The sequence below is a fragment of the Chrysochloris asiatica genome, unplaced genomic scaffold, assembly GCF_000296735.1.
Source record: "Chrysochloris asiatica unplaced genomic scaffold, ChrAsi1.0 scaffold00350, whole genome shotgun sequence".
In the NCBI taxonomy this organism is placed as follows: Eukaryota; Metazoa; Chordata; class Mammalia; order Afrosoricida; family Chrysochloridae; genus Chrysochloris; species Chrysochloris asiatica.
Genome location: NW_006408868.1, coordinates 1,325,195 through 1,348,922, shown reverse-complemented (window position 1 = coordinate 1,348,922; position 23,728 = coordinate 1,325,195). Strand labels below are relative to the sequence as shown.

The following is a 23,728-nucleotide window of genomic DNA, read 5'->3' as shown; positions in this document are numbered from 1 at the left end:
GCTACAACGTGCCCAGTGAAGGAGGCTTCCTGCAGATCCTCTGCAATACATAAGACTATAGGTGGAAGCCTGAACCACATCCAGATCTCCAGAGATGGGAGATTCCCGCTTGAAAGGACAAGCAGACCAACCTGGAGTGGCTAGAAGAACAGAAAATACTTCTTGAAAGAAAGACCTACAGGAAAAATATAAAACAACATAGGGAGACCGACTGTTACTACAAGAACAAGCAACATGTTTGCCCAGGAAAAGGCAAGTGGTCGGTTCCCCTCAGTGTAAACCCCCTTCCAAGACTAAGACTCAATGGGAACAATACTATTGATTCTTGATAATATGCTTCCTGTTGATACGGTTTAACACAGACCATTTGTTTGGTACTGTGACGTGTTACTCCTTCCATCTTTTGATGCTTTATGCATCAGTCAATATTTTGCTTATAGAATCCGTCAGTATTGCAAGTTGTGGTTTAAAATTTTTCTTAAGTGCTTTGCAGTTGAGAAATGCTGAGCATGTTCTTCCCTTTTGGTTTTCTAACTCCAGGTCTTTGCACATTTCATTGTAGTACTTGACTTTTTCTTTTCAAACTGCCCTTTGAAATTTTCTGCTTAGATCTTTTACCTCTTCATTTCTTCCATTCGCTTTAGCTTCTCTATGCTGGAGAGCAAGTTTCAGAGTCTCTTCTGACATCCATTTTGGTCTTTTCTTTATTTCTTGTCATTTTAGTGACCTTTTGCTTTTTTCCTGTAGATGTTCTTAAAGTCATCCCAGAGCTCTTCTGGTCTTCAATCATTAGCATCTGGTGCATCAGATCTGTTACTTGAGATGATCTCTAATTTCAGGGTTATGTTCAAGGTTTTGGCTCTTGTGGACTTGTTTGTTCCACATTTTGCCCCTGGCCTTGTTTTTGCTGATGATATTGAGCTTTTCCACCATCTTTTCCCATAAATATAGTCAATTTGATTTCTGTGTCTTCCATCTGGTGAGATCCATGCATATAGTTGCCTTTTATGTTGTCTAAAAAGTGCATTGGTCTTACAAAATTTCTCCAGCATCATTTCTGTCTCCAAGGCCATATTTTACAGCTAATCATTGCTCTTTGTTTCCAACATTTGCATTCCATTCCCAGTAATTATCAGTAATTCTTTATTGCATGTTTGATCAGCTTTGTACTGAAGAACTTGGCAGAATTCTTCAATTTCATCATCATTGGCTTTAATGATTGGTGTAATTTGAATACTAGTGGTTTTAACTTGTCTTCCTTGTAGGTGTATGGATATTATCTTACCACAGACTGCATTATACTTTATGATACATCTTGAAATATTGTTTTGATGATAATGTGACACCATTCTTGTAGAATTTGTTGTTTCCAGCATAGTAAAATGAATGATTTTAAGATCAAAATGGCCAATACTACTCCCATTTCACCTCACTATATTTAGGATATAGATCTTATGTGTTTCATTTCATCTTTGACAACTTCCAATTTCTTTAGATTCCTACTTTGTACATTCATGTCCTGATTATTATTGGATGTTTGTAACTGTTTCTCCTCATTTTGAATTGTGCCCCATCAACAAATGAAGGTAGCCAAAGCTTTACTCCATTTCTGTTTTCACATTCAATGACTTTGAGGAGAGAACTCTTCCTCAGTCATATTTTGAGTGTCTTCCCAGCTGCAGGGCTCATCTTCCATCTCTATATCTGACAATATTATGGTGCTACTCATAATGTTTTACTCTTCTGGCACTAGTATCTGACAGTGTACTTTTGCTATTGTTAAGATTTCAGTGGCTAAACCTTCAGATCTGGTGTGGCTCTGTGGGATAATGTGTTAGACTGTAAGGTCGGTTTGAACCGCAAGGTTGGAGGTTCAAACTCACCAGGTGCTCTTTGGAAAGCACCCTATACAGGGTCATTATAAGTCAAAACTAACTCTACAGAACTTAACAGCAGCAACAGTAAGTATTCAGACGTAGTCTGCCTCTCTTACGTAGTCTTAGGCTGGAAGCTCAGGTGAACCCTGTTCACTATGTGTGCCCCTGCTGGTGTTTAATATACTGGTGGTATAGCTTCCAGCACTGCAGCAACATGTGAACATCTACAGTGCAACAAACTAACAGACGAGTGGAGGAAGTACTTACATACGGTGTAATATACATGGTCCATATTTTCTCATTTGAGAGTCCAGTAATTATGACATACTAATGTAAAAGATGCTAAAAAAGGCAGTTTCTGAAGTATTAAGATGGACCAGACGTTTTCCGAAGTTATCTCTATGATTATAAGTGCCTTTTTCTTTAGGGAGCCCTGATGGCACAGTAGCTTGAGTATTTATTAGCCTGTTTTAGTGCAAAGTAAGGGGTTTGAAATCATCAGCCTCTCTGATGGAGAACAATGCGGCACCCTGTTTCATTAAAGCTTCAGAACATTGGAAACCCTGCGGAGCAGTTCTGCTCTGCCCTATAGTTCTGCTTTGAGATGGAATTGATGTTCCAGCAGTTATTTTTGCTTTGTCTCTGTATCATCCAGAATTATTACATTGAACATGTATCACTGAAGTGATTTTTTTTTTTTTAATTCTGTATAGCCTTTGTGTATATGTATTTCTTATGGACAACGAGTCCCAGACTGCTAACCACACTCCTTAGAAACCCTGTACAGGGTCAATATGAGTCAAGATTGACTCAGCAACATTTAACAACAATTATATACAAAGGAAGCTTCAAAAAGTTCTGGTTAAATTCTATGACGGGGATTGCAATCATTGTAATGAAACCAATTGTATGATTTGTTACATGTAAAACTGATGATCTACTGTGTAAACCATTTCTCAGTTCACAATAAAAAGGTTTTAAAAAAAAGCTAGTGGAATACTTCCCATGAACATTTTAAAGCCCACATGTCTTTATTTATATAGATCCGTGGTGGTTGTTAACTGCCAGAAAGTTGATTTTGACTCATGATAAACCTCCATGTTACAGTATAGAACTGCCTCATTTGATTTTCTTGGTTGTAATGTTAACAGAAGCATACTGCTATTTGTGTTCCTGCTGGGTGGGTTCAGATCACCCAGAGGAGAGTAACACAGACTGTTTCTCAGCTATGGAACAAAGGTCAGTAATAGAAAAAAGAAAAGAAAAATTGCCATTGAGTCTATTCTAGTTCATATCAAGCCTGTAGGACAGAGTAGAACTGCCCCATAGGGTTTCCAAGGTTCTAGGCTTTATGGAAGCAGACTGTCACAGCTTTTTCTTAAGAGCAGCTAGTAGATTTGAACTGTCAACCTTCTCATTTACAGCCAAGCACTTTAACCACTACACCTCCAGGGCTCCTTACATCAATCATAAAAAAAAAAAAATGAAAAATAAAAAATAAACCAAACCTCTTGCCCTGAATTCAGTTGATGTCAATTCATAGCAACCCAAGATTATTGAGACTGAGGATTATTCTATTTTTTTCTGAATTCTGCCTTAAAATGTCCAAAAAAGAATTCAGTATATTTGTTTGTGTTGTTTGACCTGTACATCTGATTCTGACATCCTTTCAATGAGCACCTTTTCTTTCTTTTATCAAAGAAGCTGAAAAGAGTGAAGATCCCTCAGGTGCTGCCGGCCTCTCAGGCTTACATCGCACTTATAGCCAGGACTGCAGCTTCAAGAACAGCATGTACCATGTTGGTGATTATGTCTATGTGGAACCTGCCGAAGCCAACCTACAGCCACATATAGTCTGTATTGAGAGACTGTGGGAAGATTCTGCTGGTAAGTTTGCTTTAAGTCCAAGGGTAGAGTGATGAGATGTGGGAATTCTACTACTTGGTCCTCAGGAAACATCATTTTAACTCATATTTTATTTCTTCCACCAGTAGTTCTACAGTGTATCAATAAATTTGATTAAGCATCCACCATATGAAAAACAGAATTTAGCCTGTTAGGCAGTAAAATAGTTATTTGAGTCAAAAGAAATGCATCCAACTGATATACAACATACAGATTGAATAGTCACTGGCAGAGATTTAGAAAAATAAAAGCACACGTTTGCCTCTGGGACCGTCAGTCTAGTGAAGGAGATCACAAATTAAAAAGAAGTTGTCACACACAGACATATTCCTTGGCTTAGAATTTTGTTTTGGAAAAGCTTGCTAGAACCAATGGCATTTAAATTGAGACATGGCAAAAGAATTGGAGTCACATTGAAGCCAAAGCAGGAGGAATTGTGGTCCATACAGTCTAGTTGTTTTAAGTGGCATAATGACGTGATGAAGTGTTTGCACATCTTGAAAAGAATGTTTTTCTATTAATGGTGATGATTTTCATTCTCTCTCCTCTTTTTAAGGTGAAAAATGGTTATATGGCTGTTGGTTTTATCGGCCAAATGAAACTTTCCACCTGGCTACACGAAAGTTTTTAGAAAAAGAAGTTTTCAAGAGTGATTATTACAATAAAGTTCCTGTTAGTAAAATTCTAGGCAAATGTGTTGTCATGTTTGTCAAGGTAAGAAACTCATTACTTCTAAAAATATCTTCTATTCTCTAGGAATAAAATTTATAAACACAAAAATTGATATTTATAAAATTATGAACTCTGTTTTCAAATCTATATGATTTTTAAAAAATAACCATGTCTATAAGGAGCCTTGTAGTGGGGTCGGCTAACTGTTGGGCTGCTAACTGCAGAGTTGGCAGTTGAAACTTACCAACTGCTTCCTGGAAGAAAGATGAAGCTGTTTGCTCCCATAAAACTTTACAGTGTCAGACACCCTGTAAGGATTTTTAGGAGTCATAATCAACTCAGTGGCCATGGGGTTTTCTTTAGATACATTTAGGAGCTCTGGGGGCACTTTGGCTAGAGTGCTTGGCTGCTCTCTGAAAAGTCAGTAATTAAAACCTTCTGTTTGTTCCTTGGGAGAAAGATATGACAGTCTACTTACATAAATATTTACAACCTTGGAAATGCTATGCAGCAGTTCCATTGTGCCCTGTAGGGTCATGATGAGTTGGAATCCACTCGATGGTGGTAGGTTTGGTTTTGGTTTTAGTTACATAGTGGTTTATGTAAAGGTTTGGGAAGAAAAGGACTTAAACATGATTATAAAAGACCATTTGCAGCCTACATTGTTTGCTGTTATTGCTAAGTGCCTTCAAGTCAGTTCTGACTATATAGCAACCCTGTATCTTTCAAAAGATTGACTGGTGGGTTTGAACTACTGGCCTTGTGGCTAGCAGCCCTATGCTTATCTTGCACTGCCACACCACACTTCTACACTGTTTAGCTATATGCAGTTGAAGTTTCCCATATTACTCAGTTATCTTTTGAGAATGCTGTTTTCTGAAAGAAACAAATTTTCAGGTGGTTTTTGATAGTAAGGTAGTAAGGTGGTGGTGTTTATTTGTTTTTCATCTGAGTATGCATATGAGCCCTGCTCAGAGCTTTCAGGAACAATATAGCTGTGTGAAATGTTACTGTATTTTCAAAGGGTAATTGATACCCTAAATAGAACTATTCCATGTTTATAAACTAAAGTGTATATATTTAATAAGACCATTTTATAGTCAGAAAATACTCCTAAAAGTTAGCAATTTACCATTTGTTGTTAACCACCATAAAGTCTTAACAATGAAACTTGTATTTGGTCATTTGGTTTATGTTTGCTTTTGTTTTTGGCTGATTGGTTTTCAGAAAATCCACGTAATTTTAATCTTTTTTTTTTTTTTTGCCCCCCCAGGAATACTTTAAATTGTGCCCAGAAAACTTTCGAGATGAGGATGTTTTTGTCTGTGAATCACGATACTCTGCTAAGACCAAGTCTTTTAAGAAAATTAAGCTGTGGACCATGCCCATTAGCTCGGTTAGGTTTGTGCCTCGGGATATGCCCCTGCCTGTGGTTCGAGTGGCTTCTGTATTTGCAAATGCAGACAAAGGGGATGATGAGAAGAACACAGAGAATTCAGAGGACAGTCGAGCCGAAGACAGTTTTAACTTGGAAAAGGTATGTAGACAGTAGCCATACAGAAAACAATGCTACGCATCAGAATACCTGTTTCATAAAGTAAATGAAATTATTCTAATTCAAAATTAGAAAAAGAGCAACACTATAAAATCACAGTCAAACGGAAAGTAGGAAATTATGAAGCCAAACACAAAACTACAGAAATGAAAGTAAATCCAAGAACTAATTTTTTAACTAATCTGAAGAGATAGATAAGGAGCTCTGGCAGCATAGTGGTTACAAGTTGGGCTGCTAACCTTTCGGTCAGCAGTTCAAAACTGCCAGCAGTTCTGCAGGAGAAAGAGGCTTTCTGCTCCTCTAAAGATTTACAGCCTCAGAAACCCTATGCAGGGTCGCTATGAGTCGGAACCGACTCCATGGCACACCACCACCACCACCAAAGAGACAGATAAATTACCAACCATCTTAATAAGTGAAAACAAAGAGAGTTAAACCCAAGAACATAAAATGCTAAAGAAATTTTATAACTTGGTGCTTTTCTGCATGCATAATTGAAGTCTGAATAAAATGCATCATTTTCTAGGATAATACATATTATCAAAATGGAATCAAAAAGGGATACAACACATAAATAGACACCAGACAAGAAGAAATTAAAAAAGATTATCAAAAGAGCTAACTTTCAAAGAGTACTGAAGTCAGATTGTGTGGCAGGGGCAGTTTTTTAATCCTTTATAATGTTGTTTAAACTGTTTAACAGGTTGGAGAACAAAGGAAACATCCTAGCTCATTACAAAAGCCAAAATAATTTTGACATCAAAACCTGACAAAACTTTTATTTCAATATCACTTATCTATATTGATATAAAAATTACATGTAAAAATATAGTTTTATAAGTAACATCAAATTCATGACCAAGGAGTAGGAAGTTCATTCTAGGAATGCAGGGATTGTTCAAAATCACAAAAATGCAATACCTCTCATTATATTAATAGATCAAAAGAGAAATTATTTAGTAAAAATACAGTAACTGTCTTGATTATTTTATTAGATGGATGTGTTCTCAGTGTTACTTCTTAAAATTATATTTGTATCATCAAACACATTTCCTTTAAAGTTATATACAGAACCAAGCTGCCTACCATATCACCATTTCTCTAAAAGTGATAGCCAGTACATTAGACAATCAGAAATAATTAAAATATTGTTAATGAGGAGACAAGATTATTATTTGCAAATAAATCGGGTTGTAGTTGTTAAGTGCCGTTGAGTCGATTCCAACTCATAACAAACCTGTATAGGGTTTTTGAAACCTGTGGCTTAGACTGACTTAGCTGTCCAGTGCTGATCCTTCAGTGCCACACCAAGACTCCAGTTGGTTTAGAGGAAGCTGACTGAAAGGCTTTTGGAAGCAATTTAGCAAGTCCAAATTTCAAAATTCAGATGTAAGCACAATAATTCATAAAATTTAACATGAAACAAACTGTGACTGCATTGCAGCCACTACTAGAAAGACCTTAGGGAAGAAAATGCATAATTCATATTAGCAACAAAATACATTTATAAATAACTAACAAGGAATCTATTGAATGTGTAGGAAGAAAATCCACTAAAAAACATAAGACTCAAATTATTTTTAGGATTAACAAAATTATTCTAGCATTTTTTTGAAAGAATAAATATGTGACAATAAATGGAAAAATAATTTTTAAAATAATGAAGAGTTTTGTCCTGTAATATATTTTATAATACTACATTTAAAAAAATACTTCAATATTAGCTCAGGAAAGAATAGACTTTCCTTGATTAAGTCCAAAAATAAATGACTAATGAATATGTGATAAAAGTAGCATTTAAAATCATGAGGAAGATAAAAGAATCAACTTACATTAGGAAACTGGGTAGTTATTTGAAACAAATGTGGACTGTCTCATCCCATATTCCAGAATAATTAAGATGTAAACTTAAATAGTAAGCATACTAGTTGCTTGTCTATCTTATACCTATAATTTTTTTATGCATATATATAATTTTGTTGTTGTTGTTAGCTTGGAATAGAGAAGCTTTTTCTGTGCAAGATGTAAAACCTGTTTTTGTTAAGTGCTTTGAGTCAGTTTTGACACCTAGTGACCGTATATAGTGTTTCCGAGAAATGGCTGGTGGGTTTGAACCACTGACCTTGCGGTTAGCAGTCCACAGCAGGATTTACAATTTAAACAAAGATCTTAATAAGTAATTTGATTTAAAAAAAATTTTAAGGCAGCTAAAATACCATAGCAAAATGTGTTAGCAGTTTCTTAAATGCCTAACAAGAATTTAAAAGATGAATAATACATACTGCCTGATGAGAGTGTGAGGCAGCACACTCTCAGTGTTGGTAACATTCCTTTTGACTCAGGGAATCTGCTCCAACATTAATTACTCAAGCATGTGTACCCCAAGATTTTCTACAAGGGGTGACTTCACTGTTGTTTGGAAAAGCAAAAGTCTTAGGCCCAACCTAAAAGCCCATGAATAGGGATTGAATAAAGTTGTTATCCATCTGTATAATGCAGTAGTGTGCTGTCCATGAGAAGAATAAAGTACATTCATGTAGTACAAGGGGTCCTGTTACAGAGCTATAGGATAAATACTGGATTGCTAACGATAAGGTTGGCTGTTCAAACCTACCCGCCACTCCTTGGAAACCCTATACAAGGTCTCTATGAGTTGCAGTGGACTCTACAGCACTAACAAGAACAACAGCATGTATTACAAAAGCTGCGGTGGTGCAGTAGTTAAGTACTCAACTGCTAACCAAAAGGTCAGCATTTCAAACCCACTAACCTCTCTGTGGGAGAAAGAGGTGGCTGTTTGCTTCCGTAAGATTTGATACTGTTTAGTTCCTTCTGACTCATAGTGACGCTGTATGGTTTCTGAGGAGTGGCTAGTGGGTATGAACTGCCTGCCTTGCAGTTCAAAGTGACCTGACAGTTCAGTGCTTATCATACAGCACCACACCAGGACTCTTTCCTAAAGATTTGGAATCCTATGCGGTCGTTCTGCTCTGTCCTGTAAGGTTGCTATGATGCAGAAGTAACTCGGTGCTAATGGGTTTAATGGTTTATATACAGAAAAAAATTCCAGGATATGTAGGTAAAAAGATGCATTCATAATTCATAACTTCAAAGTTTCAAAATAGTATGTGATGTCATCATTCAAAACCCCCAAAAAGTGGTTAGTTTATATATATGAATATAAAAGCAATATAGAGAAGCATAGACCACCCCTGGTAGTCATCTCTGAGGATTGGATCCCAGAAGACCTTCATTTGTTTGTATGTTTTTTAATTTGTTGCATTCTAATGTTTGAAATCATTGTAACAAATACACCGCTCTTAAAATGAAGACAGTTAAATTTATTAAAATATTAATGGAGAAACTGAAATTTTAATGTCTGAAGAAAAAAAAAATCCATTTTAGTTCTCACAATATTATAAGAGAAAAGGAGCTTGGGAAAGAACGTATTTTTGTAAAAATTATCAGTATTTCCAGAAATCATAAGAATACTAGTTTTAACAGAAAAAGAAATAGCAATGGAAGCCAATGTGGAAATTAACTTGGAGTTTCCTTCTATTATTCTTAAGCTCCAACGGTCCTCTCTCTACAGTTACTTGTTTTCCTCATATCACTGTTTAAATATTACATGACTGGTATAAATCATTCCAGGAAACTTTTTAAAGAATAACTTTAGAACAGAACCCATTCCTAGAAGAAAAAGTATTCTTGATCTCAGGGACTATTTCATTTAGCTTTCATTCATACAAGTGCACCTCATTCAGCATGCAGAAGATAGGAAGCAAACCATTCCTCCCATGATACTCACTGCTCAACTGAGTTTGATTATCCATTGCAATGACCACATACAACTCAGACACCATACTCACACTTAGGGGTTTGATACGGACGTTAACAGGTTACAATTTGTGATCAGATATGCTCAGGGCACAGTTGTTCCAATCAACTGCTGATAAATGCCCACAGGACATACCATTCCACCATAATCCTCAGCCTGATGGCACTCAGCTCCAGTTCCGTGGGTCAGCAAACTTAGCACCCCACCTTAAGTGCCTGTGGGCACCCCATCTGCAAGCAAGTTTCCTCTCCAAAAAGTCCCTCAGCTTTACTTGCTCCTTGGGCTGGGAAGCCTACTGGTCTGTATCATGTTGTAGTTCTTGGTTCTGCTGCTGCTTCTCCTGTGCAGCTCCTCTGGTGTCACAGCTCTCTGTCTCTGGGTCAAGGAGGCTCAATGCTGAGGGATCCTTTGGGTCCAAAGGATGTGCTCCCTTCTTGACTCTGTAAATCTTTACAGGAGTCCCAGTATGGCGTGGTGAGGTAATGCACTGAACCGCAAGGTCAATGGTTCAAATTCACCAGCTGCTTCTTGGAAATCCTATGTAGGGTCGCTACCAACGCAGTAGCACTTAACAACAACTACAACAAATCTTCACAAGAACAGAAGCCTGCTGTTTCTCTTGTGGAATGGCTGGTGGGGTCGAACTTGTGGTTACCAGCCCAAGTTGTAACCCAGTACTAGGTATCTAGTAAATGGTGGTTCTTCTTTGAAAAGTTTCACCTTCTTCTCTTTCCTCCCTTTGCCTCTCCCCTCCCTCTTTTTATTGACTATAAAGTAATAGCCCCATGATAGCCCCATCTTGGTGTACTACCATTATCTTCATTTAACAAATGAAGAAACCAAGGCACACAGAGTCAGTTAATTTATCCATTGTCCCAGCAACCAGTAGGTGACAGAGGCTGTAATTTATTCAGAAACAAAGTATGTATGTTTATGTCACAGAGGCTTTGTTACTCCTCTCCTTGTTGGAGTAAATTAAAGTAAGTTAGTTGTTGATGTTAAGAAAAAAGAGAGCTCAGTACGCATGGTAAGGGATTAGCTTTTGTGGAATTTCCTTCTTGTACTCTCTAAAATACATGAATGAATTGGATTCAGAATACTACATTTTCTATATTTTTTTTTTTTTTTTTTTGCTAAAGGTTATGGGAGAGAGGGATAAATATGTGTCTCATGGTATTAGTTTATGAAAAACAACTACAAATTTAAAATAGGTATCATACAACTTGGTTTAATTTTAAGACTAATCTGTTGGTAGAAGTCCTAGTTGATTAAACATTGAACTGTTTCACAGGAGAAGGATGAGGCTTTCTGCTCCTATAAAATTCACAGTGTATGTATATGGGGTTTTTCTTCTTCATATTAATGTGAAGGAAAGTCTGCTTTCCTTTCTTACCTACTTTGTCTGTTGCTTGATTGTCAGCTTCCTTTCTTCATCCAGTTTCCTTTACTACAGGAGAAAGAAGATGTACCTGTGGAAATGTCCAATGGTGAACCAGGTTGCCACTATTTTGAGCAGCTCCGTTACAATGACATGTGGTTGAAAGTTGGTGACTGTGTCTTCATCAAGTCCCATGGCCTGGTGCGCCCTCGCGTGGGCAGGTGTGTATCATTACATAGAGAATATGAGGTTGGGTCCCAGAGATTTGGAACCAATAGAAATTCATCACTCGGAGGATAAAGTGTTCATTTTTTTTATCTCTCCTGCCATTTACTGAACTCTTAGCTCATAAGGCTCCTTTAACTTTAATCTAAAATGACATTTCCTTAAGGACAGCATCTTCCCTGACCCCTTGTTACACACTCTTCAACATTATGTATTTTCTTCTCAGACCCCATGTTACATATTGGTGTTTATTAGGTGATTCTTACATTTCTATATTAGACAACAAGTGTCCTTCAAATAGGGACCCTCTCTTTTTATCCCCTGCACCTCACAAAGTACATGAAGCATAGTTGGGTGCTCAGATATTTGATGAGCAAATTGATGTTTGTATGTGTGGAAGTATGGCTGGATGGTGTGAAACAGAAAAAAGAATCAGACCAGATTGGACAAGAGTGTAGTCGTCTAGAACGTGTAGTGGTTCTAAGACATATAGTTTTATATCCTTAGCTAATCAATGAATGCCTCTCTGAGCTTCAGTTTCCTGATTGTATTTTTTCATCATTTCAGCGAGCATTTATAAAGAACCCCATGTTGGGCATTTAGTCTTTTGATTCTTAATTTGTAGGAGTCCTGTTGTGGTGCTGTGGAATAAAGCACTGGACCACAAGATTGGTTTGAACCACAGGTCGAAAGTTGACACTCACCAACTGTTCCTTGGAAACCCTATACAAGGTCGCTATGAGTCGGAATCAGCAGATCTACTGAAAGATTCACTGGGCAAATTATTGAATGATGCAGAATGCATCAAGAAAAGATGGAAGGAATACACAGAGTCATTGTACCAGAAGGAAATGGTTGATGTCCAACCATTTCAAGAGGTAGCACATGATCAAGAGTCAATGATACTGAAGGAAGAGGTTCAAGGTGCATTGAAGGCATTGGCAAAGAACACAGCTCCTGGAATTGATGGAATACAAATTGAAATCTTTGAACAAACTGATGCAGCACTGGAGGCACTAACTCAGCTATGCCAAGAAATTTGGAAGTCAGACTACCTATTCAGCTGACTGGAAGAGATCCATATTTGTGCCCATTCCAAAGAGAGGTGACCCAACAAATGCAAGTCTTTGGACAATATCATTAATATCTCATACAAGTAAATGTTTGCTAAAGATAATCCAAAAACAGCTGCAAACGTGCATTCACAGAAAATTCAGAGAGTCAAGCCAGATTCAGATGAGGACGTGGAATGAGGGATATCATTGCTGATGTCATAAAGATCTTGGCTTAAAGCAAAGAATACCAGAAAGATGTTTACCTGTGCTTTATTGACTATGCAAAGGCTTTCAGTTGTGTGGATCATGACAAGCTATGGACAACATTGTGGAGAATTTGAGTATTCCGGAGCACTTGATTGTGCTCATGACCAAGAAGCAGTTGTTTGAACAGAATAAGGGAACACCGAGTGGTTTAAAATTAGGAAAGTTGTGCGCTAGGGTTGTATTCTTTCACCGTACTTACGTATGCTGAGCACATAATCTGAGTAGCTAGGTTAAATGAAGAAAAAACATGGTGTCAAGAGTGAAGGAGGACTCATTAACAACCTTTGATATGCGGATGAAACAACCTTGCTTACTGAAAGTGAAGAGGACTTAAAATACTTCCTGTTGAAGATCACAGACCACAGCCTTTGGTATGGATTGCACCTAAATGTAAAGAAGACAAAAATAATCACCACTGGACTAATAAACAACATCCATATAAATGGAGAAAAGATTGAAGTTGTCAAAGGTGGAGAAGAGTTGAAATGAGAAACAGAAGAAAAGGAGTAAAAACAAAACAAGGGATAAAGTATGAAATTCAAGAGAATGGAAAGAAGAAAGAGAAGAACAAATAAACAAATATAATGGAAGGAAAAAAAAAATTAAAAACTTCCAGGGCAGCCGTTAGACACAGAGAGGAGAAAACTGGGGTTTTCTGCCAGCCAAAGGAGCTTGAGGTTGGTACAGGAGGTATATGACAGTGAAGTTCTTGGCCCTAAATGAAATTCCTATAGGCTTACTTGTTATCTGTGTTCAGGGCACTCAATCCAGAAGTAGTTCTTGGGGGCTCTTGATGGAGTTGGGGGCAGAGTGGCTCTGAGGGATCTGTAGACCTGAGTGGAACAACCCTGAAATCAGACACCATAGTGGTGCATCCTCTCCCCTCCTCCCACTGTTGTGGCTCACAACTCCCAGAGAGCAGACTGTGTACTTGAGGTGGGTAAGGATGGTCACCAAGGGAGTGTGGGGAAAAGAAGGAATCGCACCTTTCCTGTTTGTATGAATCTGCTGTCAAGCCCCTTTCTGTGGCCAAAGCTGCTCATAAAAGTTCAAGATGGTGATGCCATATCTAGCCAGCCATTCACCAGTCAATCCAACTCTCTTGCCTTCCCTGCTCACCTTCTCATCCCAGCAAGCACTCAATCCACTTTTCTAACTTTTCCTCTGAAGTTCAGGGTTCCAGGATTTTCCTTTATATCTGTTTCATTTGATCTCTTGTATTTTTGTTATGTGGTCCATGTAATGCATACACCTAGTCCACCGTCTTGCTGGAAGTCTTGTTGTTATTGTTAGGTGCCGTTGAGTCACTTGCGACTCAGTGACTCTATGCACAACAAATTGAAACACTGCCTGATCCTTTTCCATCCCTAAGATTGTTGCTACGCTTGAAGCCATTGCTGCTGTCACTTGCCGTTCCACCTTTTTGGGGGTCTTCCTCTGTTTCACTGACCACTGTAGCAAGCATACTGTCATTCTCCTGGGACTGATCCCTCCTGATAGTATGTCTGAAGTATGAGAAGGAGATGTGATAGTATGTCCAAAAGTGTGAGAGACGAAGTGTCCTCTTCCTGGCTTCTAAGGAGCATTCTGGTTGTACTTCTTTCAACATAAGATTCGCTTGTTCTTCTGACAGTCCATAGTATTGTTGATATCCTTCTCCAGCACCACAACTGACATATATCAATTGTTCTCTGGTCTTCCTGATTCAAAGTTCAGATTTCACATACGTATGAAACTATTGAACATGCCATGGCTTGAGTTAGGCACACATTATTCCTCAAACTGGTATCTTTGCTCTTGAATACTTTTAACAGGTCTTTCTTGTGCAGATTTGCCTATTGTAATATGTCATTTGATTTTTGACTGCTCTTTCCAGGATTGTTGAATATTATAATATGACACCTCTGAAAATCAGACTTCCCCCATTTCCTAGGGTTTGTTGTTGCTTCATCATGTTGTCTGTTGTAATTTGTTACTTTGATAAACTATGGGTTGTGTTTTTTTTTTAACTCCTCTTAGTTGTATGTGGACGCTGAGTTTTTCGATTAGTTAGTGATCAGCTAGTGATTTGACAGATTTTCTTGCATGCCTAGAGCCAATAAATAAAACCTCCAGGTCTTTGCAGCTGGACTGTGTGTGTTAGGCTAGCTATGCCTTCAACATTTAGCATGCAGATTGCAGGTCTGCCTTTTCTTGCACAGAGCTTGAAGGTCCAGCAAGAGAGTTTAAAACTCTTTTCTAAACCTGCATCCTGCCCCAGGCACTTTTGTGGTTTTCTAGATTCCCAGGAATATTTGGAAGCTTTTCAAAGCTCTAGTTCCCTTGGCATCTTACATTCCAGCTTTAAAAGTTCTAAACTAATGTACTCTGTCATAGCCACATCTCTACCCTGAGAGAGTTCTGTATTAAGTGAAATAAAGGCTTTGTATTACTCCTTTAGGGAATCACTTGACAAATCAAAACAGGCAGCCACAGGTTGGTTGTTTTGTTTTGTGTTTAACTTTTTATTGTGAATTGAGTGACGCTCTAGTGAATTTGGCACAGGATCGGGCAGTGTTTCGTTCTGCTGTGCATACGGTTGCTATGAGTGGCACCTAACAACAACAACTACAGAGCAGATCATCAGTTATACATTAAATAAATCATATAGTTTACTTCATTACACTGATTGCAAACCCCCCCTCCATGTTCTATCAGTTAACAGTATTTACCTGTATTCACTTTAACTCTTGAATTCCTCCGTGTCTTCCGCTGCTTTCATCTTTCCTCTACCAAATTGCCACTTGTAACCACAGTTTTTTTTTAAAACAAAGTTTGGTCTGCTACCTCTGGCACCAGAAATTCACATCCGAATCATGGGCTGCCAACTTCAGGACCACCACTGGTCTGCCGTGATGGACAGGAGTTGTACAGGGGTGAAAGAAGACTAAAGTTAAAAGACCACAAAGCTGTTCTGTTAGGTTTCAGTCACTTTTCTCTATTAAGCATTTGTTGGTAGCTACAAACCTTTGGCTATTTTCTAGAATTTCCATGTAGGTGATTCTGGCAATTTCCCAGACTTTTTGGTACTTCTGTGAGTGGAAAAGCTCTTAGAATTTCCTACTCTTATTATTTTCACTGACATCCTTTGAAATAAATCTTTTTTTCTTAATTACAACATAAAAGTTGCCATTTTAACCTTTAAGTGTGTAATTCAGTGATATTGATTATATTCATAATACTGTAAAGCTATCATCGTTAATTTCCAAAACTTTTTCTCCCAAATAGAAACTCTGTATGTACTTAGCAATAACTCCTTATGCCACCTCTACCCCAAGCCTTGGGAACCACTAATATACTTTTTGTGTGTATGCGTTTGCCAATTCTGGGTATTTCTTAAGTAGGATCATACATATAATTTGTCCTTGAAAAAAAAAAACTTTTCAGTTCTGAATCTTTTACTTAATCAGACTATATTTAAACGCTTTTTACAATTAGCATTTATTTTTTTATATAAAAATCTTTAATTGCTAGTGAGATTCAAGACATTATTGGTACATCTGGTTCTTCATTTAAGATCATGGTTGTTTTACATCATTATTGTATAAGCATTTTTTCGGATTATGTTAAATATATATGCCAAAATAAAAATAAAGTGCCATTACATTTTTTACATGTACAGTTAAGTGACATTGTCATGTTCATCTTGTTTAGCCATAACCACTATCCATTTCCAAATGTTTCCATCATCCTTAATAGAAGCTCAGTTTCCTCTCAGCAAGGAATCTTCCTTTCCTCTTCCCTTTTGCTCTCCCGTTTGTTGTTGTTAGGTTTCAAGTCAGTTCCGACTCTTAGCAACCCTATGCACAGCAGAATGAGACGCTGCTCAGTACGGCATGGCCATCCTAACAGTTGTTGTTAGGCTTTAAACCCTTTTGCTGTTGCCATTGTGCCCATCCATTTCTTTGGCACATCCATATTGTAGCCTGTATTTTGTTTTTCCATTAATCTGTTGGAGATCTCAGTTCATGTTGTTAATGTGAATTTTGCTGCAGTAAACATAGGTGTACACATGTCTTTCTTCTTTCATTTCTTTTGGATATATAGCTAGCAGTGGAATTGCTGTATCAAAAGTAATTCTGTGTCCCACTCCCTCCATACACAAGAGTAGACAGGGATGGGCAACTTGGACATTGGCTACCCAAAATGGGGCGGGGGTGGGGGGTAGCTACAAAGGCAAGAAGTGACTGGCTTACAAGCTTTCAAGAGGGAACCTAGATTCAGAGGGCATGAAGGAAGGTAGAATCTCCACTGAATAGTATCCAATCTGTCCCTTGTGATATAATAGTGAATAATTGTTACCAGGATTGCTTGTGGGGGTTGGGAAATGTAAAGGTAAACATTTTGTAGCAAGGAGGAGAGTGATTAGCTTTTCAGCCTAGGAGCAGAGGTCCCTGGGACCATCAAGGGAGAAGAGTGGAGATCGAGACCCTACCCAGAGAAGCAGCGATGCCTGACATGGAGGCAGAGACGATGACATGGAGAGATGGAGCAGTTGAGGACTTTAGACACAGAGAGGGAGAGGGGCTGTGTGCTTATGGGAGGCAGGCTTGTAGTATATACCCTTTGGTTGGTTGATGATGCATGGAGGGGATTGTAACCATGGCAATGAAATGATATATGATAGGATGAATATAAAACTAATGTTCTCCCATGTAAACTATCACATAATTCACCATAAAACATTTTTTAAAAAAGTAATTCTATGTTTAAATTTTTGAGGAAATGCCAAACTCTTTTCCCGCAATGGCTGTACCACTTTGCAATCCCACCAACAGTGGGCGAGGGTTCCAGTTTCTCCACATCCTCACTAACACTTGTTTTCTGGTTTGGTTTTGGTTTTAGCTTTGCTTTTTTCTTAAAGTTTTTATTGTGAATTTTAGCTTTGCTTTTAATTTTAGCTATATTGTTGTTGTATGATGTCAAGTCAGTTCCGATTCATAGTGACCCTGTATAAACTTTCCTTGCAGTCTCTCACTTACCCTATAGCTAGCACCACACCAGGTCTATATTATTTAGTCCTGGTGTAGGGCTGTGGATTAATGCGCTGAACTGCAAAATCGGTGGTTCCAGCTCACCAGCTGCTCCTCATAAACCCTATACAGTGTCACTATGAGTCGGAACCGACTCAATGGCACTTAACAACATCATTAGTAATAATATTGCGTTTTGGTTATGATACGCATTTCCCTAGGGTGGCACTGTGGGTTAATGCACTGGATTACAAGGTCAATTTGAGCGGCAAGATTGGTGGTTCAAACTCACCGGCCACTCCTCAGAAACCCTATACAGGGTTGTTATGAGTTAGAACCAACTTGAAGGCACTTAACAGCAACAAAAAATGACATAAAGTGTCTTTTCATGTGCTTGTTGGCATTTGTATTTCTTGTTTTGCTATTATCCTTTGCCCGTTTTTTGATTGGGTTGTCTTTTTGTTATTAAATTATTGAGTAATTCAGTTTTTTAAAGATGCGTTTTAGAATGTGTTGTGCTCTATAGTTTGTATATCCAAAATCTTGTTTAAATCTCATCGTGACCTGATGAGTAAGATACTGATATTCTCAAAGTAGCTACCCAAGAGAAGTCCGGCACTGGATCTTAGGTCTTCTTACTTCTACAACTGTGCTAGTAATTGGACTGTCAGCTGATATTTTTAACCAGTTGGGTAATTTTTTGAGTGAAAGGAAATGCAACAATATTAGATGAAGCAACAAGCATTTAGTGAGACTTGATTACTTAAGATAAACCATGAAAAGGAATGCATCACACAGTGGAATTTCAGCCAGCCTATGGATTAAGGAGCTCTGATAGTGTTGTTGTTGTTGTTGTTAAGTGCCGTCGAGTCGGTTCCGACCCATAGCGACTCTGTACAGGGTTTCCGAGGGTGTAAATCCTTATGGGAGTAGAAAGCCTCATCTTTCTCCTGTGGAGCGGCTGGTAGTTTCGAACAGCTGATCTTCTGGTAGTGTAGTGGTTACAAATCGGGCTGCTAACCTCAAGGTAGGCAGTTTGAAACTACCAGCTTTTCCGTGGGAGGAAAATGAGGCGTTCTGCTCCTGTAAAGATTTACAGCCCTGTGCAGGGTCACTATGAGTTGGAACTGACTCCACGGTACTTAACAACAACAACATGGATTACAAGGAGTCCTGGTGTGGTGCTGTGGGTTAATGCACCAGACTGCAAAGTTTGAACTGTAAGGTCAGTGATTCAAGCTCACCAGCTGCTCCTTGGAAACCCTATACAGGGTCGCTATGGGTTGGAACCGACCAGACGGCACTTAACAAAAACAAATGGATTACAGGAGGAATGAAGGTGTTTTGTTTTGTTTTATATTGAATTTTAAATACAAGGAGACCAGTTTTTTTAAAAATTAATTTGTTACTATACAGAGTAATTACAAAAGTTTTTGATGCAACGAGCATTCCCCTTACAACCCTCTCTACTCCAGTGGGTTCAGTAATCCATTGCGATGGCCACACAGAACTCAAAAAGATAATACTCGCAGTTATGGGGTTTATTACGGAAGTTTAACAGGTTACAATTTGGGTCCAAAATGCGCAGGACCCAGTTACTCCAGTCAGCCACTGATAAATGCCCACAAGACACACCACTCCACAATAAACCTAAGCCTAAAAGGGCTTCGTTCTACCTCCATGGGTTCGCAGACCTAGCTCCCCGACTTAAGTGCATGGAGACACCCACTGTACAAGCAAGCTTCGTGCTCAAAGTCACTCAGCTTTACTTGATCCGTGGACTAGGAAGTCCTCTGTTCTGCCTCAAGCTCTGGTTCTTGGTTCTGTTGTAATAGCTTTTTGTCCCTGGGTCAAGGAGGTCAGTGAACGTGGATCTTGGGATCCAAAGGATGCACTCTACTTCTGGCTTTTCTTCTTTCATGTTCGTGGGATTCCCCACTCCAGCTTCTGAAATGGCTCTTTTTAAACTCATGCTAGAGGTTCAAGTTTTTACAATTATAGTAATTCTGCTAACATCCACAGCTGAATCACGTCATCGTGTCGGTGTCTTCTACCTTCCCCTACCCAGACTCAGCAGGGCAGAAATGTTGTTTGTTGGTAATTATAGACTATGGTTAGAAAAAACATCAGATACTACACTACATCACAGTAGCACTTGTAAATGTGAAGTTTAGAAGGTTTATAATTTCATCATCTTCTGTGTTGTAGACCTGGCAGACATATTCACTTAGAAGACAGCCCTGTCTTCGTAACTATTATACATATTCATTTAATTCTTTTGAAAAGTTGCTTTCAGCAACTGAACAGTAATCAAATGACCACAGTTTTGGAGAAGTTGATTTTGAAATGAGGATATCCACAATCAGAGAATGTCGCCACCCTAAGCACTGGAGTTGATAAAATTTCCAGGAACTTGGGTTCCTGAAACATGTCAATTCCTGTTTATGTGCAGGTGTGTTTCCTTCAGAACTGTTCGTGTTTTCTCTCTCTCTCTCTCTCTCTCTCTCTCTCTCTCTCTCTCTGTCTCTCTCTCCCTCCCTCTCTCCCTTTCCCCCTCTCTCCCTCTCTCTCTCTCTACCCCCACCCCCCGGGGAACTTCAAAAAGTTTGTGGAAAATTCCTTTTAAAATTTAATTGTGAATTAAGTAAAGGTTTACAGAGCAGATCATCAGCCTTACATTCAATAAATCATCTATTTTGTTTCATTTTAATGATTGGGATAACACAATGTAACATCAGTTCTCTCATTTCCTGTGATTCTTGTTTGCATTTCACCTACTTTCCCAACCCTTGTGAATTTTGTCCTTAGGTAAATGCTGCCTTTTCTGTTATTTTTTCATTTAACATTTCCATGGATGTTTTGAAGCCCTGCTTCAAATTAACTATTCTCAATAAGGAGTGAAGAATAAAGGATTGAAAAAAAAAATGCAGTTAAGAAGTAAGAAACAGCAAATTAAGATGAAAATTCAAGATAATCAAATACATAACAAACAAATAATAAGAGAAACAAAATGAATCTGAAATTAATAATCAGTTGCCCATAAAAGATTCAATAATATTTAAATTATGATAGCTTGGAATAAGCTTAACAAATTTTGTATTGCTGCTGGGGGAATGTTGAAACAAATTGAAAAGCATATCATAGTCTTGGTTAGGACATCTCAACATCATAAAGATGTTCATTTCCCCCTAAATTATTCTTTAGTGTGGTCTCCGTGTATCTTCCAATAAGAATTTTCTCACAGTGGAGTTGGAAGAAGAATTTTCTTGGAAATGGTTGTAACTATATAAACTTTATTTTTTAAAATGTGTCTAAAAAGAAACAAAATTAAAATCTGGAAAATTCTAAAAAGAATAGTGGGAAGGGTTATGTAATATACTATAATAATAAATGGAGTTCTTGTGTGGTGCTGTGGATTAATGTGCTAGACTGCAAAGTCAATTTGAATCACAAAGTCTGTGGTTCAAGCTCACAAAGTGCTCTTCAGAAACCCTATACTAGGTAGCTATGGGTTGGAAATGACTCTACAGAATTTAACAACAATATCAACATAATGATAGTAGTTGAACAGAATAGAAAGGTTAGCAGTAGGCTCAAATATAATTTGATATATGGTAAAGATGGTGTAAATGCTGTCTAGGCAACTGGATAGCCATTTGGAAAAAGTAAAATTAGATTCATACCTAACATCTTAACTTAAGGATAAATTTCCAGATGAATTGTAAATTTACATGAACACAAAATAAAGTTGCAACCATACCAAAAGAAACCTTGGAATAGAAATTTTGATAACCTGCCACTCAGAAACCCAGAACTTATGTAAGAATAGATTGATAAATTCAATTATATAAAATTAAAAATACTTGCATGGTCAAAACTAGCAGAAGCAAAGAGGAATGACAGTCTTGGGGAAATATTTGCAGTAGATAACATAGGCAGAATAATGGTGCTGTAGTGTTAATGGTCTGGCACTGTGCGTTAATGTGCTAGACTGCAAAGTCAGTTTGAACTGCAAGGTCAGCAGTTTAAGCTCACCAGCCCCTCCTCGGAAACCCTATACAGGGTGGCTGTGGGTTGGAACAGACTCTCCAGCAAATTACAACAATGTTCATATAGAGTTTTTGTTACTTGTTTTCAGTTTTCTTAGGTATACAAGAAGTTTCAAAAAGTTTGAGGTTTCGTTATTTTTTCATTCCATTTATCCATGAATTTTTTGAAGTCCTCTCATATACCTAGCAGTGGAATTATTAGGTGATATGGTAGGGAATACAGTGGATCTAGAGGGTAAGCACTGGACTGCTAACCACAAGGTCAGTGGTATGAGCCCACCAGCCAATCTGAGAGAGAAAGATAAGGTTTCTGTTCCCACAAAGATTTGCAGCCTTAGAAACCCCTATGTTACTATGAGTCAGACTATACAGCAGTTAACAACAACAGCATGGTAACTGTTTTACTTTTTGGAGAACTGCCAAGCTTTTCCTAGTTGCTGCACCATTATACATACATTCCTTTCAGCAGTATGTAAGGATTGCAGTTTCTCTCCTTTCATGTCAACACGTGTTACTGTACATATTTTTTGTCAGAAATCCTAGTAAATGTGAAGTGATGTCTGGTCTCATTGTAGTTTTGATGTGTATTTTCCTAATGACTAACGATGTTGAGCATCTTTTTATGAGTATATTGATCATTTGTATATATTCTTTGGAGAAATGTCTATTCAAATCCCTTGCCCATTTTTAATTGTGTTATTTTTGTTTTTATTGTTGAGTTGTAAGAGTTCTATATATTTCTCAATACTAGATCTTTATCAGATACATATAATTTACAAATTTTTTCTCATATTCTGTGAATTGTCTTTTGTCTTTCTTAATAGTGTCTCTTAAAGCACAAAAGTTTTTTTGTTTTGTTTTTTTATTTTAATGAAGTTCAATTTATCTTTTCCTTTAGTTGCTTAAATTTGTGGTAATATAACTAAGAAACCATTGCCCAATTTAAGATCACAAAGATTTTCACTTTAATTTTCTTCTAAGTGTTTTATAGTTAAAGCTTACATTTGAATCTTTGTTCCGCTTTGAGGTAATGTTTGCATGTGGGATGAAGTAAGAGTTCAGCTTCTTTTTTTTTTTTTACTTTTTATTGTGAATTGAGTGATGGTTTACATGAGAGAACATCAGCTTTACACTCATCCTATCATATTTCGTTTCATTGTAATGATTACAATCCCCTCCATGCATCATCATTCAACAGTATTTACTTCATTTCTTCTTTTTTTTTTTTTTGGATATATACCAAAACACTCAGGAATATACAATCATTCAAACACCCAAAGGGCATACCCTGCAAGCTTGACTCCCACCCCCGGATGCCAGTACAAAGCCCCTCTCCCTCTGAGTCTAGAGTCCCCAGCCACTCCGCTCTTGCTCTTCTCCCTTGATGGTCCTAGGGTCCTTCACTCCTGGACTGCAAGATCAATCACTCCACACTTTTTGCTATAAAACCTCAACCTTTACAGTTGTAACAATCGCAATGAGTCCTAATAACAATTACTCACTATTGAACCACAAGAGTCTTATCCCCATCTCTTTTCACCAGCCCTGTCTAGACAGGTTGTGGAGATTCTGCCTTCCCCGACACCCTCTGAAACTAAACTCCCTCTTGAAAACTTGTAAGCCAGACACTTTGTGCCTTTATAGCCCGCTCCCCCTCCATTTTAGGTAGCCATTGTCTAACTTGCCCATCCCTATCAACCCTATGTACAGCAGGGATGGGAATGATCCTTGCTGTGAAGATTCCTACGCTTTTGGTTGGTATTTTAAGCTGCTACATCCATTAAGTATAGGTCAAGTTCATCAAATTGTAGCAAATTACACTTGTTTTCTTTATTTAAAAAATTTTTTTTTTCTTTTCTTTCTTCCTCTAGTTGAGTTCTGATCATCTGCCATTG

The 23,728-nt window shown here is 37.9% G+C and overlaps 1 protein-coding gene across 1 annotated transcript in view; it reads left to right on the top strand.

Annotated features, from left to right (window-relative positions):
• PBRM1 (polybromo 1) overlaps positions 1 to 23,728 on the top strand; it is a 137,118-nt gene that overhangs the window by 99,594 nt on the left and 13,796 nt on the right. Inside the window, exons 18-21 of the mRNA XM_006876054.1 lie at positions 3,579 to 3,764; positions 4,414 to 4,496; positions 5,728 to 5,991; positions 11,301 to 11,442. Of these exons, the coding sequence (XP_006876116.1) occupies positions 3,579 to 3,764; positions 4,414 to 4,496; positions 5,728 to 5,991; positions 11,301 to 11,442 (675 nt within the window). The remainder of the gene's footprint in view (positions 1 to 3,578; positions 3,765 to 4,413; positions 4,497 to 5,727; positions 5,992 to 11,300; positions 11,443 to 23,728) is intronic.